General features: G+C 39.6%; 1 protein-coding gene across 3 annotated transcripts in view; it reads left to right on the top strand.

The window, feature by feature from the left end:
* PAPSS1 (3'-phosphoadenosine 5'-phosphosulfate synthase 1) overlaps window positions 1-18,809 on the top strand; it is a 103,157-nt gene that overhangs the window by 68,287 nt on the left and 16,061 nt on the right. For all 3 annotated transcript variants that reach the window (XM_036853440.1, XM_036853441.1, XM_036853442.1), the window contains 2 exons: window positions 1,690-1,958; window positions 18,550-18,779. In XM_036853440.1, coding sequence (XP_036709335.1) covers window positions 1,690-1,958; window positions 18,550-18,779 — 499 coding nt within the window. The remainder of the gene's footprint in view (window positions 1-1,689; window positions 1,959-18,549; window positions 18,780-18,809) is intronic.

The raw sequence follows: 18,809 nt of genomic DNA, 5'->3' as shown, positions 1-18,809 counted from the left end.
AGGATTTATTAATGCTTAGTTAAGTGTCTCTGTTGTGCTTCAAGGCTGTTTACAAAGAATGGGCAGTACAAAGGGAAGGGAAGAGAGGGGAGAGAACTAACCTTGCTGATGAGATTTAGGCCAGAATCAGAATGCGGGTTCAGTTCAGGCAGTAATCCCCTAAATGGAGCAACGTTAGTGCTCATATTCAGGAGACATTCTTCGTCTGTTCTTTTTTGGAAGGACTGGAGTATAATAGAGTCAGGAAGTAAAATTCCTTCTTGGTCTTGGGGAAGGGGAGTTCTGGAGTTCTACTTAATGGCTAAAAGGGATGTTTTGGAATCTTTTGATATCCATATACTATATCCAAAATTTGAAGTGATTTCAGAAGGATAGAAAAACTTTCAGGTCTGTACCCCTCCTCCCATTTTCTTAAAGCAGCATAATTTTAAATACTCACATATTTGTATCAAGACTTCTTTTTTGTATCTTATGTCATATAAGGAGGAGAAGTGGAGACTCTAACTTATAGTAGAAATTCAACTAGTACATGTAGATGGAATGATGGAATTAGAAAAATCACCATTTGGCAGTATTTGCAGCATGCTAAAACTAGCAGATAAAAGCTAGCAGCTATTTCTTTGGTGAAAACCAGCCTTGTTTCTCAGGAAAAGGTAACTTGAGAACTTCAAAGCATAGTGAAAATGCTCTAAATCTTGGAATATCACAGGATGTGTCCCCAAAAATCTCCTGGTCAAGTAGGGTGCCATAGTTTTCTTTCTGTGCCTTTTGTCACGGTGATAGAAGAGGGTCAGAACTGAGAATAGATTGGGGATGTTGTACTATTCGGCTTAAAATTATTTGGGAAGAGGAAGTTGTTCCTCTCTGCGTCAAGATTGGATCAACATGGCGTGATGATGTATCAGATATTGTGAGGGCATCAAATACAGAGCTCCTCTAACTGCGTTGTTACTCTGTTCTGTGAAATTACTCTATGACTCCAAGGAACCATGCCTTCTAAGAAAGGTCTTCTGATAGCAAGAGCCCCATGTAGGAGTGAAGCCAGGGTTGTAATCAGCTGATACATAGTTAACCAGTTTAATTAATCCAGCAGTTTTCAACATTTGAGTAATAGTAATGGTCCTTGTAAGGGATATTGTTGTTGCTAAACTATAATCCAAAATCGAGACCTGGCATCACAAAACAACATTGGGTTCCAGTCAAGCAGAGCAATCAGTATAAATGAGCTTATTTGGAGAGTAAGTAAATTTTTTAAACTCTACGTATCTCTGTCTTTCTGTCTTCCTTCAATAAAGGAGTATCTTAGATCCAACGGCAGGATTGACTTGATGGGTAATTAAGGCATACACCGAGAATTTATATCCATTGCAAGCAGTTGAACCGAGATGTTAGGGCCAGAAAGTCTGATTATCATTCTCAGGTTGCCCATGAATGCAGAAAGTAATTGTTATAAATCCATCACTACTATGTGACACATGCTCAGGCTTGTAAGATTTGTAAAGTAATAATTACTATATCGTGTTGCCTTGGAGTAAATGGTCAGCGCACTACATGTTTTTCACCAGTTTCTGATTCTGAGCATGCGTGTTTGCTTAATCCTAAGCATCAAGCTTCAAGAAGAATTGCTTATCCTTTGGAAGGTAATCTGTTAGAAAAGGACTATTATTAACTCTGAATATTCTCTTTCAGATGCTGTCTTTGCATTTCAATTACGCAACCCAGTGCACAATGGCCATGCTCTATTAATGCAGGATACCCATAAGCAGCTTCTAGAGAGGGGCTACCGGCGCCCTGTCCTTCTCCTTCACCCTCTTGGTGGCTGGACAAAGGACGATGATGTTCCTCTGATGTGGCGTATGAAGCAGCATGCTGCAGTGCTGGAGGAAGGAGTCCTGAATCCTGAAACCACAGTGGTGGCCATCTTCCCATCTCCCATGATGTATGCTGGACCAACTGAGGTATTCCCGGCAGCTGTGCTGAACCACTGTTACTAACAGAGCAGGTGTCAACAACAGACCTGACTTTTGATTTTTCTCTCGTCTGTAGGTCTATTCTAAACACAAGGCATGCTCGCATGGGCGAGCTTGGGAAGGTGTGACACAGGCTCTTGTCTGACCATGTTATACAGATCTGATAACACTCATCTTATCCCTTTAGAAAAGTCCAGAGTTACTCTTCCCAGGGGACAGATTTGGTCTGACTTTTGCTTCTGGTATTTCAGTGGGAAGGAAAGCATGGTATCTTTTCAAAAAAACATTCAGAAGACATTCTTCATCTGTTCTTTATTGAAGGACTGGTAGGGTTAGGAAGTAAAATTGCTTCTTGTTATGGGGTGGAAGAGAGTTTTAGAGTTCTACTTAGTGGTCAAAAGGGAGGTTTTGAGATCTTTTTATAACCATATGTAAGGAAGAGGAGTTAATTAGGTTTTTGCTTCAAGATAGAGTTGGCTTTCAAAAAATATTTGTTTGAATAAATGAATAAATCAATAAATGACCTAAAAAACAGTGTGTGGGAAATTCCTAGCCAGCTTCTTGTTGAGTGTTTAAGATAAAGAATGGAATGCACCTTATTATTGCATTCTTTTTCATCCCTGCCTTGAAGGGAGATGAATGTACTTAGATTTATCTGAGAGGCAAACCATTTTAGAAAGAATTAAATAATTTAGTTGTATATAATCTGTGATATCTTCCTTCAAAACAAATGTTTAAAAGGAAATACAAGCGTGTTTGGCTATTCTTTGGGATCAAGCCTGAAATTTTGTGTTTTTTTTTTAACATCTTTATTGGAGTATAATTGCTTTACATTGTTGTGTTAGTTTCTGCTGTATAACAAAGTGAATCAGCTATATGTATACATATATCCCCATATCCCCTCCCTGTTGCGTCTCCCTCCCACCCTCCCTATCCCACCCTTCTAGGTGGTCACAAAGCACCGAGCTGATCTCCCTGTGCTATGCAAGCCTAAAAATTTTTATTGGAGCTTAGTTGTGGGGCTGTGCAACTCTTTAAGAAATACTGACAGAAAACTACAATAACAACAAGTTTAAGAGATGACAATGTATTTGACTCTTCTCTTGGATCCAGCCTAAATAATGCATTAGAACTTCCATATGAGGTAAACCTCCTCATATTCTTCCCTCTTTGTTGGTATAAAATGTTCATAAGAATTGGGCACCAAAAGCCCTTTTAGTTTCCCAGAGACCACCATGGTCTTTAGTTCTTACATCTCAAAGATGAACTAAATTATTTTGGAAATAAAGTAACAACTTTGTTCCAATAGTTTCTCAACTTTTTTTGGGGCTGTCTTCATCATCATCATTTTAAGGGAATGATTTGGACTGAAGTTTTCCAGAATTGTAGGGTGAGTGGTTTTTACTGTGGGAATGATGCAAGTGAATTTAGGGTCAGGAATGAGTTTATCAATAATCTCATTAAGAGCCAGTGAAGAAAATGAAGGAATTTATCTTCCCTATTGAGGACATATTTTGTCCTATTTGTGTTTTTTATTCCCTATGTAAAAGGGGAAGATGTGACATTTTATTACCTAAATAAACTAAAAACTGCTCTTGAGAAGGAGGCCATGAAGGGATAGATAAATAATAAAAGCAGCCAGATGGGACTTCCCTGGTGGCTCAGTGGTTAGGAATCCGCCTGCCAATGCAGGGGACACAGGTTCGAGCCCTGGTCTGGGAAAATCCCACATGCCGCGGAGCAACTAAGCCCATGCGCCATAACTACTGAGTCTGTGCTCTAGAGCCCGTGAGCCACAGCTACTGAGCCCCCGTGCCGCAACTACTGAAGCCCGCACGCCTAGAGCCCGTGCTCCGCAACAAGAGATGGCACCGCAATGGGAAGCCCGTGCACCACAACGAAGACTAGCCCCCGCTCGCCGCAACTGAAGAAAGCCTGAGCGCAGCAACAAAGACCCAACGCAGCCAAAAATTAATAAATTAATTAATAAAAAAACAAAACAAAACAGACAGCTATGGTAAGAGAGAAAGGCCTTTCTTGAGAGAACACCACAAAGGGTCAAGCATGCTGTTTTGTCTACACTAGAAACATTTTTAAGTCTTCTGATTTCAGAGCCAGGTGTGTTTCTCAAGATTCAAAGGTGAAGGTACCTAAAGGTGCCTTTGGGGTGCTTGCATTTCGGCTAACCTCAGAGTCTCCCTCCTTGCGAGGCAAAGCGGACAGCGAAGTGAGCCGGCTGCAGCAGGCCCTTGCCCAGCCTCGGATTTGACTCCTGTTGCTACCCACAAGAGTATGGTCTGGTCAGAACAGCACAGGCTGTTGTCGAAGCCTGGGCCTGTCCTTGGCCTGGTTTGTCACCAGCTGGTCTGTAATCGCAGGTTAGACTTCGCTGAGCTACGTTTAAGTGCACAGAAAAGGGTTATTTAAGGGATGCGCAAGGAGGTGAGACTAAATATTCTTTAAGGTTCTGTCCCATTCTCATCATTTTCTTATTTGCCTTATTTTCTTTTAACTTCGTATAATATACGTAGGAAGAAGTGCATATCTCATAGGTTTACAATTAAGTGAATTTATCCCATTGGAGCAGTCCTAGGACCAGCACCCAGATAGGTAGAAAGCCTGTTACCAGCACCCTGGAGGATCTCCTTCCTGCTGTCTCCTGTCATTACCTGCTCTCCCCACAGTAGTCATCACTGCCCTCACCTCTCACATCACAGATCTCGTTTGCTTGTCGGATACTTTGGGAGGCAGACTCTAAGAGTGAGAGATCAGCGTTCAGGAAATGTATCAGGGATAGCTCTTGGGATCAACACTAGTGGAAGAGAAGAGATAGGAAGGGAGCAGGATTGGGCAGGGGGAGAAGTTGAGCTGCAGTTCAGTCTTAGTGGAAGCCTCAGTTGACCCCATGTGGAATTCTGGAAAGGCCCTTCAAAGATGTTCTGAGTTGCACAAGAAGGGCATGCCTTTGGGCGCTGCTGCTCTTTTCCACAGAGGCAGTTTCTAAGGAGGGCTGACAGCTGCTGGGTGTTGTGTTGGCAACTCCTAAAGCTGGCAGAGTAATCCTTCCTTCCTGGGGGGGACCCGGGCGTTGCATCACAGCATCTAGGCCAGCCTCTCCTAGGGCTTTTCATAACCGAGATTATACAGTGTATACTCTTCGGCGTCCGGCTTCTTTCGCTTTACATTATGTTGGTGAAACTCACCCTCACTGTTGTGTGTAGTTAGTTGTAATTGGTCACTCTCAGTACTGTGGAGTGCCCCATTGTGTGACTGCACCCAGTACTGTTGATGGGCGTTTGTGCAGTTTTCAGTTGTTTGCTATTAAGAATAGTGCTGGTATGAAGATTTTAGTGCATGACTTTTTGTGGGCATTTATGTTGGTTATATACCTAGGAATTCTAGGCAATTTAGGGGTATGCCTGTGTTCACCTCTAGTAGGTGTTGCCAGTCAGTTTTCCAATGTGGTTGTACCATTTTATATTCTCGTCAGCAGTGTATTTCTTCATCTAGACTTGATGACTGTTTTCATTTTAGCCATTTGGGTCCTCTAGCCCTATGTAACCAAACGTTCTGTAATACTTTTACTATTTCTTAATGAACCTCAAAATTTTTTTCATTGAAACAGTTTCACTGAAGAGGAAATGGAGAAGCAAATTATATACCATGATTGAGAATATAAGAATAGCCTATTTTTATTGAGCTCTTATTGTATTTGCCAGGCAATGTTCCAAGTGCTTTACATGTATTAGCTAACTTCATCCTTAGAACGACACCAAGAGAATAGGTACTATTATTATTATCCTCACTTCAGAGATGAGGAAACGGAGGTAGAGGGGTTAAATAACCTGTTCAAGATCACACAGTAGTGTCGAGATAGTCTGGCTCCAGAGCCAGGTACTATAACTGCCACAGAATAATTTTTATCTTATCATATAATATTAAAATATGTGGCCGCAGATTTTTGGAAAACAGACTGGAAATCTTAAAATATCCTGTAGGAGTTCCAGACAGTGAATTAGGATGGCCTTGGCTGACATTCATTAGAGGTGGAATCTCTAGTACAGGGCCTTTCAAACGTATTTTTTGTTTATCATAGTCTAGAGTTGTGGGTTGTGATCTTTGTTTAGTCTGTATTCATCCCCACAACAGCTCAGTGAGATAGGTTTTATTTCAATTTTATAGCTGAGGTTACTGAAGCTCAGAGAGACCAAGTAACATAGCTATGGTCTGTCCAAGAAAACCAGAGTTGTATAGTAGTTAAAGCAGTAAAGACAGATTTTCATTCAGGAACTATTGCAGCAGGGGAAAAGAGACCTCAGCAGAGATCCGGGCTCAGTTGAATACATGGTGGTCAAGTGGGGATTTATAGCCAAGGAGCAGAGTTGGGGTCAGGGGATGGAAAATTACTAAAAGGAAACATCAGAAACAATGGGCATGGGATGATTCTAGTTAAACAGACCTAGCAGGATCCTTGCGGAAGGCAGGACAGCCTGATCAGATATCACTTGGGGGGTGGTGGGGATGAAGAATTTGATCAGATATCGAGGATGGAGGGTTTCAAGACTGACTTAAGATTTTTGCTGCAACTGGGTGGTACAGGCCCTACAAGGATGGACACTGAAGGTCGAGTCATAGAGGGCTTGGAGGAACCTGACCAGAGTTACGTCAAGGGGAGAGTCTTGGTCAGATCTTACAGCCTGCAAGACACAGAGCTGGAACTGAAACTCAAGCCTTTCTGACTCCAAGGCCTGTGTGTTCTTTGCACAAAGCTCCTTGCTGCCTGGAAGCCTCAAAGGGACCTTAGCAGTCGGTGGGAGGGCAAAGAAGTTAAGGATCCCCTGAGCCTACACAGAGCTTCCAGGTTTCCTAGAAGGGTATAAAGGTGTGTTAGAGTAGTTTCTGTCTGTAGATCTCTGTTTGGAGTGTCAGTTACATGCTAAGAGGTGTAGCTCTTCTCAGGAACCACCGCATCTGGTGCCTGAGCAAAGGCCATTTTTAACTTCTGAACTTTTATAGAACAAAATTTAGAAATTCTGATAAACGTCTTCATATTTTAAACCATTAAATATATTAATGTTTATGAACTGGCAGGATTTAAACTGTTAGATTGAGTGGCTTTTGAAAACTATCCATTTCTTTTTCTCAAGTGCCTCACTTGTGTGTTTGACTTATTTGGCTTATTCACAGCCTCAAGTGAAGAATTTTTTTATAGTTCAAAAGAAAAAAAACCAAAACACAACACTCATTTTGTAGCTTTTCCAGTGACATCAGGAAAAAGTCTGCCAGTAATGCTCATGTGCCAACTAATAATAATAAAATAAAAAACAGTGACTCTTCCTTTAATCATTTTCTGTAGGTCATTTAGAAGGCATTGGTGCTAGATTTGCTTCCGCAGCACAAATGCTTCTCAGACAATGAGCAGCTGTTAGTCTGTTTGGTTATCAACAGGATGTCCCTGATTTTTCAGTCTGTAAAGATTTAATGGCTTGATTCCTAAATTCCGTTTTAGGGATTGGGTAGGTGGGGTGCAGGGCAGCATGTGGTGGGAGAGCTACTTTTCTAATGCTAAAAATGTGTCATATATGTACTTTTTTTTTTGAGGCATTAATCCACTATGTAGAAAATTGTCCCATCTCACTAAATCCTAAATCCATCTCTGTAAAGGACAAATAATACTTTTTAAGACATGTTACGTGAAAGTGCTGAAAGTAAGATGTATCTTGGAATGTGGATATGTACAAATAATGAGTTCTGTCTTGCGCTTAAGGCATTTGAGTGAAAATTACCAGCTGAATTTTGGAGAAAATGCATTGTTAGAAGCTGGGATTTTTCTTTGTCATGAAAGTTATCTGTGCACTTGGTAAATGACTCCTTAATAGCAACTGATTGTGTTTAAGTGAGCAGATGCCCTTAAACAGCTACAGTAGGAACGTATTGCCACATGATGCCAGTATATTTAATTAGTTCCTGCTTTACACCAGTATTTGGAGTAGTAAATAGGATGTCTGTTAGGGTATAAACCCTCTTCTTCCCCTTAAACACTTCCAAGAGCTTTAACAACCTAAAGGGACACTCTTAGGGTCTGAGCCTGATTATAGGAGCCATAAACTCCCAAGTTTTAATTGTAACCTTTGACTCTCTTTGAGGTCTTTGATAATTTTGTCTTCTGCTCATTTATTTTATTGATGTATCTGGAATAGCATAACACAGATTCACAGTCTCTTATCCAAAATACTTGGGGTCATGTATTACTACTTAATTCTCCTGATGGTTCTGAGACATAAAACACATTAATATTTCTGTAGCAGAGTGAATGACTTTCCACATTAATTGGGATCAGCAAAGGCCATAGATAACTTCATGTCAGTTTTGATCAGGTTCTGCTAAGTTAGTTAAAAACTGGGTTTTTGGATTTCAGATGGATGTGTTAAGTAGTCTTCTTATGGTAACCACTTGGTAGTATGTACCTATATCAAATCATCATGTTGTATACTTTACACTTACATAATGTTGTATGTCAATTATATCTCAACAAAGCTGGAAAAAAATTGAACTTCAGGTTTTCTGGTAAGCAGTTGCGGATCTTTATCACAAAAACATTTAGAGTCTGTTGATTTATTTAAAAAATAATTTGGGGATTCCTGTAGTCTGTTTTATATACTTTTAGCTTATATGTGTCTTAAGAACTGAAATTACTAATTTAATTCAGAAACATTAGATTTTACAGGTGTTTTAGGATGCTTTTCCTGGGGGAGTGGGAAACCCTGTTTTTCTCCTGACTTTTCTGTAGATTTCTAACTCAGAATCTCTTTGTGCCTGTTTCTTACTCAAGCAGCATCAAGTTCAGATATTGTGTTTTAGTTTGGCTTTTCACTTTTTTTCTGCAATTGTAATCTATGCTGTTTCTTCCTTAAATGAGTACTAATTTGTGTTTCCTCTCCTGCTCTGATGTCCTGTGTTGTAGGGCGTGACACAGTGTAAGTAGCTCAATAAGAGTAGGTATGCATGGACTTTGGGGTCGGAAAGACCCAGTTCAAATATTCCGTCTCTTCGCTGTTCGTTTTGCAGCTTTGAATGTGTTATTGAAAGTTTTCTTATTTGTGAAACAGAAATATTATCTTACTGATTTGCTCTAAACATTAAATGAGGTATTTATAAAACACTTTGTTTTCATATTAGGAAGAATTCAATAACTGGTACCTATTTTTTTCTTCTCTCACCCCTGCAAAGGATATCATGAAATGTTTTCCAATGACATACCACCATGGTTGCCTTCCTTTGCTTCCTTAATAATCAGTGAGGGGGTGGAGAGACAGAAGATTATCAAGGACTTTTGGCTTTTTTTTTTTTTTTAATTTATTTTGTTTATTTTTGGCTGCATTGGGTCTTCGTTGCTTCGCACGGGCTTTCTCTAGTTACGGCGAGCGAGGGCTACTCTTCGTTGCGGTGCGCGGGCTTCTCATTGCGGTGGCTTCTCTCTTTGCAGAGCATGGGCTCTAGGCACATGGGCTTCAGTAGTTGTGACTCGATGGCTCTAGAGCGCAGGCTCAGTAGTTGTGGCGCACGGGCTTAGTTGCTCTGGGGCGTATGGGATCTTCCCTGACCAGGGCTCGAACACGTGTCCCCTGCGTTGGCAGGCGGACTCTCAATCACTGCACAACCAGGGAAGCCCCTTGGCTTTTATCAAAAGCAAATTTTGTGGTCCCTGGGCTTGGGAGGCAGGAAGAGGGAGGAGGATACTGGATTTGCTGTCTATCCCATGACCCCCTTCACACCTGCTGGGGGCCTGGGCTCAGCCAGGGCAAGGTAATTTACAAGAATAAAATTAGTTTGGTTGCTGATGGTTCTGAACAAATACTTCTCTTACACTTGAATTGTGTTATTTTGAATCCTGAGACAGCTGAGGTTTATCCTTGAAGATAAAGGAAATCTTTGGGAAAGTCTGTATTTTGTGAGGAATCAGGCCTCAGATTCCTGATGTGCAGACTGAAGGATTTGGATTCCACAATCTAAATTCCCTTTCTACTCTTAAAATTGTCTGATGGGAGTAATTATAAGGTGTGTCTAATTCTCTCCTACAAGCTGGAGAATGGAATGTCTAAGTGGATTTCATAATTTTTGCATTGCAAATCAGAAATGTGACTCTTATGACGACTGAATACTGTTCAGTGCCTGTACAGAGTGATGGAAATTCTAGAAGCATTTAGAATACTTAGTTGTACAAAGATTGAAAGTCATAAGTACCCAGAATCTACATGATGGGAAGGATGAACCTTGTCTTTCATTTGCCTCTCTCGATTTTCCCAGTCAACTTGAAGAGTTTAAAATGGTTCCTACCATTGAAAAACCAAGAGGCAGACCATTAAGATTTGGGAATTTCAAGAAAATAGGTTAATACTAAAGGGATGTGATAATGTACAACCAGGTATTTTAATGTGAAATTCATGAGATGAATGAAGATATAGATTTTTTTACCCAACAAAAATAGATAATTGATTTGACTTTCTAAAGAATTTTCGTACATTAAAACAAGTACATTTTTGACGATTTAGAAAAAACAGATTTGCACATTTACAAAAAAAAAAAAGTCCCTGTGCCTGAAGTTCTTTCATAAACCAGTTGAGTGTATGAGTTTGGCTTTATGGAATGTTGACTTTAATATAAAATTCATTACACATGAAGAAAATTTTGATGTGAAATGTATAAAGAAATAGGTTATTTAAATGGGGACTTAAATAACTGTTCTATTTATTATCTTCAGTATTTTTAATTAAACAAAATTGAAAACATTATATACTTAACCTGCCAGGCTTCTAGGACAGTGGAATTTCTCCATTGTGGGGTAGGAAGAAGATGGTGTAGTACTAGTGGTGTTATATGTAAGTGGTATAGTCCAGTTTTATAATTTTATAATGTAATATTTTAAATTTGAAAAGTAATTTATTTATTTTTCTCTCAGAAACTACTGAAAATAAAATTTACCAAAATCTTGGCTAGGTTTGGTAGTAGAGAGGTAAATGATAGGTACTATTTTCTAATGGAGTCAGGGAGCAAATGAGACTTTCATGTTTATAAAAAGGGGCGTGAATTAAAAATGGGGAAGAGACACTCTCCGAGGTCATATGCCATATTGGGATGATTCAGGAACAATTCTAATTCTAAAGATATTATATTATAAATATTATGTGTATGGAGATGGGTAATTTAGGTTTCTGTATATCAATGACTTTTGGTTTGTTAGTTGCACAATATCTTAATCTATGATGGCTGGCAGGGAGAAGCCATTATAGGATTTGCATAGATCAATCTCATTTTTTTGAGAGTTGATTATAATTTGAATCATGAACTACTCCCCTATTAGCACTACTGGGTAGCAGAACTTAATTCTTACTTGTATTACACTGTGGAAGTTAAGTAAAGAGTCAAGTAAACATTAGCTGCAAAAATGTATTTGGGGAGGAAATTCTGAAACAAATATCAATTTATTTCAATGACTTATTCTGAGTAGTCATTATTCTGGCATCCATTTTATTTTATTTTACTATAGTTGATTTATAATATTGTGTTAATTTCAAGTGTTCGGCTTCAGATTCTTTTCCATTATATGTTATTACAAGATATTGAATGTAGTTCCCTGTGCTATGCTGTAAATCCTTGTTGTTTATTTTATACGTCGTCATGTGTATCTATTAATCCCATACAGTACTCCTAATTTATCCCTCCCCCTCCCTTTTTCCCTTTGGTAACCATAAGTTTATTTTCTGTGTCTGTGAGTCTGTTTCTGTTTTGTAAATAAGTTTATTTGTATCATTTTTTTAGATTCCACATATAAGTGATAATATAATATTTGTCTTTCTCTGACTTCACTTAGTATGATAATCTCTAAGTCCATCCATGTTGCTACAAATGGCAATATTTCGTTTTTTTGTCACTGAGTAATATTCCATTGTATAAGTACACCTCTTGAGCTGAGAAGGCAGAGATTGGATTTTAGGGCTGCTGGAGCAGCTGAGACTTGCAGTACAGAGCTAAGGCAGCAGAAGACTGTGAGGGTGTTCCCCATGGTTCCTTGGACTGCATTCGTGCAGGGCAAGACTCTGAGGCCTGGTAGAGAGTGGCTGCAATAAGTTTGAGAGTGGATTGAAGATACCAGAGGTTATTCATTGTTGGAAGATGACATTCCAGCTCAGCTAGAGTGGAGAAACCTTGCTAACACCCCTGGCATTCAACTAAGACATCAGAAACACATGCTTTAGGAACAAAGACCACACCCTAGAGAAACAGTGTATCAATTTGGGTACAGTTAGGAGGTGGGAAATCACACAGAGTTGGACAGGGGAAGTTTAAAGAATTGTTAAGCTTTAATAGAGAAGTAACTATAAAAATGCAGAGTGAACTCTAAAGGGTATCCTGGGGCTGAGGGATATTACCAAAGGAAAGATAGATACACTTGGAAAAGGGATCCTCTTCCCAAAGCTGGGCTTCAGATCTCATTGGAAAAGGTATGGTTTCATCCCACTGGATGGTGAAGTTCAGTGGATTGCCTGGACCGCACTGGTTCACAGATGCCACATAGCAGGGAACAACCCTCTGGTTCACAAGCTAGCTGGGGCTAATAGACTGGGGCTCAGTGGGGGTCAGGGCGTTGGGAGCTGGCTTGCTGCCAGATTGGTGCACAGTGTGATACCCATGTCGGAATTAATGCAGGAAACAACCCTCTGAGGCACAGATGAGCACAGGGTGGTGAGTGAGTGAGCAGAGGGAGTCAGGGAGCTGCTGGTGGGAGGCTTGGAGTGCACTGGCGTTTGCATTAGGAGGGCTGCAGCAAGGCGGTCACTGGCCTCAGGCTAGGGCTTTGCGGTTGTTGAAGGATGGTGCACTTTGAGTTTGCTGCTGGACCAGACTGCCACCAACTATCCCCATACTCAGGTACCACTACACACCCTTCCTTCTACAATGTCCCTCTACTGATAAAACTTAACATTTTGCTCAGTGTGAAAGCGAAATGCTTAGTTTTCAATCCGTTATCTCAGAGCAAATACTGAGGGTGAATTTGGAGTTGAAAGGCAGTGGGTTGATAATTGGCCCAAAAAGCTAGACTGGACCTGCCCAGCGAGGTTTAAAACTGAGCCTCAAAAAGATAAGGAGAGGTGCCAGTAAATTACCTGCCTGCTAGAATCAGGCTCTTAACATTCTAAAGGAAAAAAGCACCATTCAGACTCCTTAAAACAAGTCATTCAGGAGTCCAGCATACAGCAACAAATTATTGGAAATAAGCAAGAAAGTGTGATTTATAATCCAGAATAAAAACTGTCACTAGAGACATACCTTGAGGTGATGCTGATGGTGGAATTAGCAAATAAGAACATTGAAGCTTCGTAAAGAAAAATGTAGTCTTATGGATGGGGAATCTCAGAAAAGTGGACACTATAAAAAAATTAAATGGAACTTCAAGGACTATAAAAGTATAGTATCTGAAATGGAAACATTTATTGGATGAACTTAAAAGCAGACTAGAGTTGGCAGAAGAAAAAGGTCAGTGGGTTTTTGAAAATTCAATAGAAATTATTTGAAAAAAAGAAAAGAAATGGGAGAAAATGAGCAAAGCCTCAGCAACTTGTGGACAACGTCAAGCCATCTAACATATGTATAATGGGAGTTCTGAAAAAAGAGAGAGAATGTGGCAGAAAAAGTTTTTTAAAAAAATAGTGGTTGAACGTTTTCCAAAATTGGTGAAAAACATCAGCCTACAAATTCAAGAAGCCCAGTAAATATAAGAAAGGATAAATCCAAAGAAAACCACAATTAGGCACATAGTAGTCAATCTGCTGAAAATTTATGATAAAGAGAGGAACCTTAAAAGTAGAGGGATGGGGAGGGTGAGAGGAAGAGGGGACAATAGGGAAATAATAGGAATGATGGCTGACTTCTCAAGAGCATTATCAACTAGAAGCAATGGAGTAACATTTTTAAGCGAGAAAAAAAGTAAAAACAAGTCTGTAATCTAGAATTCTGTATTCAAGCAAAAATAAAGGTGAAGTAAAGACATTTCAGATAAATGAAAGTTGAGAATTTTATTAGGGAGGAAAAGTTTTTCAGCACCCTCCAGCAGACTTCCCAAGAGATTCTGTTGTTTGCTTAGATGCCCATGCTGCAGGGCTGTATGTCAAGGAAGGCTGAGAAAGCAAGGACCCGACATTTTCATCATTTAAGGTGCCGTTTCTGTCATCAGGGAATAGGGAGATCAGGGCAAAGAGAAATCAGTTGTTGTGGAGGCAACTAGCAGTGTTTGCCACCTGTGAATTAAATTACTTTTATAATAAAAAAAAAATGACAAAGCTATTTGTTATTTGCTACATAGATGCAAGTAAAGCCAAAAATAAGTCATTTGTTGTTCAGTTGGCCATTTACAGATTCTTAGAGGGGTTTATAGAAAACTTTTAGGTATCATCTTATGTTCTTTCTTCACTATGCATTCAGTTTTCCGATAATGATGCAAGCCACTGGGCATGAAAAGATAAATAATACATCTTGACCTCAGTCTGCTGGGTAGATAGATAGCTCTTACTGATTTTTAGCAGCCGTCTTCTGGGCAGTATGTCATCTTTAGAGAGTGAATGAATTTTCTTTAGAGGTTAGGAAGCAATTAATTCAACTGTGATTGTCAGGAAATACTTTACAGAATAATACTAACAGCAGCAATATTTGTGACTGTCCTTTATTGAGGGCCAGGTGGTGTCCTGAATATTTTCAAAACTACCAGAAATCTTACTCATTAAGTATTATCATTCTCATTTTTATAAACTGGGAAACTGAGGCTTATATAAGGAAATTTCCTAAGGGCATTCCATCACTAAGGGGCAAAGCTAGTATTCAAATCTAGGACAACCTGACTCTAAATAAAGCCTATATTCTTAACCAGATACTGATGGCTGTGGGCTGACTTGCATTCTCTGGATTAAAACATATTACCTGTTCAGTAGGTTGTAAGTTGACTCACACTTAGGCATTCTTGGAAGAGTTACGAGTGATTTGCCTATTCATGGCTGTTAAAATTTAAAAAGTATTCTCATAAGGGAACCATTCACTAAAATATATATTGAAATCATTCAGGCTACCTGCCGGAGAATGCTGACTCCATGTTTGTTGTGTTTACATTTAATTTACTCATATAACTTCTAAAAGAAGTCAGAGAAGCAGTTTAAATTTCTGGCAATTTTACAAGGCAGAATTAGCACTGGCCCCTGTCACCAATATGCTTTTGAAAAATATTCATATTGACCATTTGGCACTTGAATGATTTAAGCATCCAGACATAAATATTTAATGAGAAAAGTAAGTTCACCTAAATTCAGAAAACTTAGACTGCCCTTTTAATTTAACTCTGTAAGCAGTAGCTATTTTTCATGAGGCAGAAAAGATTTTCCATTTAAGTGGAGTTGCAGAGTCGTTAATTGATGATTTGATTCTGACTGACCTCTTGATAAAAATTCTGAGTGTGAACTAGCAAAGGTCTTCTGTGGGTCTGCTATGAAGGGGCAGAGGGGAATGAGCTGAATCTGGGATGGGTGGGCATATGTGGGGAACAAAGCATTGTGCTTTGCCATCTTGTTCATACAGAACTGTTGCAGTTCAATGCAAGCAGAAGTAATACCGTAGTAGGAAAAGAAGTAGTTTATTATAGGGCCTTAGGGTCCTTTCTGTTTAGTTGGCTTATGGGGAAAGCAAGCTAGGATAGTGCTCTGGAGGCTTTTTAATGGTCTGTGTTTGGAAGTGGCACACATCACTTTGGCTCTCATTCCTTTCGCCAGAACTCAGCCATATGGCCACACTGCAAGGGAGACTGAGAATTGTATTAAACTGTGTGTTCAGGAAGAAGGATGGTACAAGGTACATAGAAACACAGGTACATAGAAAACTAAGCAAGTGGAAAAAAATCAAGACAATTATTAACTCTAGGAAAAATAAACAGCTGTACAAGGAGAGGAATAAAATAAAGATGATAACAGGTAACATTTATTGTGTACTTACTCGATACCAGGTACTATTCTAAGTCCTCACATGTTTCATGTGTTAATTTTCTTAAAAATTGAATGCGATAAATACTACTGTAATTCCCATTTTACAGATGAATGTTTATTTCACCAAAGTATTGATATCACTGTATTTCTTGGGTAAATTGGATAGGGAATGAGGATAGTGGAGTAAGAGCCAAATATCTTCTTCTTCTCTTTTTTAAAAAAATTTATTTATTTATTTATTTATTTTTGGCTACGTTGGGTCTTCGTTGCTGCCCGTGGGCTTTCTCTAGTTGCGGCAAGCAGGGGCTACTCTTCATTGCAGTGCGCGTGCTTCTCATTGCAGTGGCTTCTCTTGTTGTGGAGCACGGGCTCTAGGTACGCCGGCCTCAGTAATTGTGGCATGCAGGCTCAGTAGTTGTGGCTTGTGGGCTCTAGAGCACAGGCCTCAGTAGTTGTGACTCACGGGCTTAATTGCTCCACGGCATGTGGGATCTTCCCAGACCAGGGCTCGAACCCATGTCCCCTGCATTGGCAGGCGGATTCTTAACCACTGCGCCACCAGGGAAGTCCCATATCTTCCTTTATAGTGGGAAATAAGTAATGTGGAAATAATGGCTGTGTTACAGTTGATCCTTGAACAACACAAATTTGAACTCTGCAGTCCACTGATACGCAGGGTTTTTAAAGTAAATGCCTACGGTACTACATAGTTTGTGCTTGATTGAATCCATGGATGCAGAACCTTGAGTGCAGAGGGCTGACTGTGAGACTTGAGCATCCACAGATATCGGGGATGACAGTATATAATATCTAAAATTAAACAGTCAAGATGCAGCAGTGTTCACATGCTGCTTAGAAATATAGAGGTAAGGACTTCTCTGGTGGTCCAGTGGTTAAGACTCTGCGCTCTCAATGCAGGGGGCCTGGGTTCAATCCCTGGTCAGGGAACTAGAGCCTGCATGCCCCAACTGAAGATCCCGCGTGGCGCAGCTAAGACCCGGTGCACCTAAATAACTAACTAACTAACTAACTAACTAACTAAAAGAAAAACAGAGGTAAATATCAGTAGAAACAACTAAAAAAGTTGAAACTCCTCAGGGTGACCAATTCAAGTGTAGGGTATGGGATTGCCCCTGTGCTCTTGCACTTTCTGAACTATGTTGATAAAAATAAAGTACTGGGTATAAGAGAAACTATCAAGAGAGAAAATGAAAGTGATGTGTAGTGGTCATCATTTATACCTCTTTTCACACAGAACCGAGATGGTTTTGTAACTCACTAAATAATGCAGCCATACGCTGAAAGGGAGCTAAGACCAAGTTTGTAGACCCGGGTTTGTCCTACACTCTATTGGCCGAGTCACTTAACCTTTGAGGGTTTACTTCCTTCGAGTTTTAATGAGAATGATGGTCTCTTAGTTACTTTAACTTCTAAAGTTCTATAGTTCTAGGTGTTAGACTAACTAATTTTTGTTTTTAAACAGTATTAATGTGAAAGTATAGGCTACAGAGCTAGCTTTGGATGCAGCATGGCTATTTAGTCACAACCAACACCTTGTTTTATTCTTACCTAGTATCTTAGGTAGTAATCATTTAGGTGACAGGATTTTCTCAGTACCGGTTTATGTAAATATTCATATAATTTAAATAATTTTCATCCAATTTTTTTTAACCTATTAAAGTATAACATAGAGAAAAGTACATACATCACAGTGTACGCACAGCTCAGTGAACTCTTACAGTGAGCATACTCTGATTACCAGCACCCGGATTGGATCCTGGGTCAAGAAACAACATTACCAGGGACTCCTAGAACTAACATCCAAGTGGATTAGGTACAAGCTTTTATTTCCAAGGTTGATCAAAGTATTCAAACTTTCAGTTATAAGATGAGTAAGTTCTGAGGATCTATTGTACAGCATGGTGTTTGTGGTTAATAATACTGTATTGCATACTTGAGATTTGCTAGGAGAGTAGATCTTAAGTGCTCTCACCATAGGCACAAAAAGGTAACTGTGCCGTAATGAATGTGTTAAGTAACTTGATTGTGGTATTTCACAATGTATATGTATATCAGATCATTGCATTGTAGGCTTTAAATATAAACAGGTTTATTTGTCAATTATACTCAATAAAGCTGCGGGGAAAAAAGAACATTATCATTACCCCAGAAGCCCCTTTCAGTTGCCTCTCTCAGAGGATCAACCACTAGCCTGATTTCTAACCAACATATTAGATTTTGAACTATATATAAATGACATCTAATAGTTGTATAAAATCCTACACATAGACACAGATGTACATTCACATATCTCTTACCAGTAAAACAAATATATAGATACATATACATAAACATCCATACCATATATACTTTTAGATTTTTTGGAAGGCGAGGGGTTGCCAGTTTTGTTTCTGGCCTCCCAAAGTGAACGTTTTAATCTGTTGAGATTTCCTGCTGATACTGACTGTATAAGAAGTATATGCATTTATTATCCACTTAATACTTCTAAGTGCTGGTCATAAAATCATGGTTATCTAATAGGAAAATTTTTGTTCTAGGTCCAGTGGCATTGCAGAGCACGGATGGTTGCAGGAGCCAATTTTTATATTGTTGGACGAGACCCTGCTGGCGTGCCTCATCCAGAAACAGGGAAGGGTCTGTATGAGCCAACTCATGGTGCCAAAGTGCTGACCATGGCCCCTGGCCTAATCACCCTGGAAATAGTTCCCTTTCGAGTTGCGGCTTATAACAAGAAGAAGAAGCGGATGGACTACTATGACTCTGAGCAGTAAGCTTTGCGTTCTCTGCGCGGATCTGT

This window comes from Balaenoptera musculus, chromosome 5 (genome assembly GCF_009873245.2).
Source record: "Balaenoptera musculus isolate JJ_BM4_2016_0621 chromosome 5, mBalMus1.pri.v3, whole genome shotgun sequence".
In the NCBI taxonomy this organism is placed as follows: Eukaryota; Metazoa; Chordata; class Mammalia; order Artiodactyla; family Balaenopteridae; genus Balaenoptera; species Balaenoptera musculus.
This window is presented reverse-complemented; position numbering and strand designations above follow the sequence as displayed.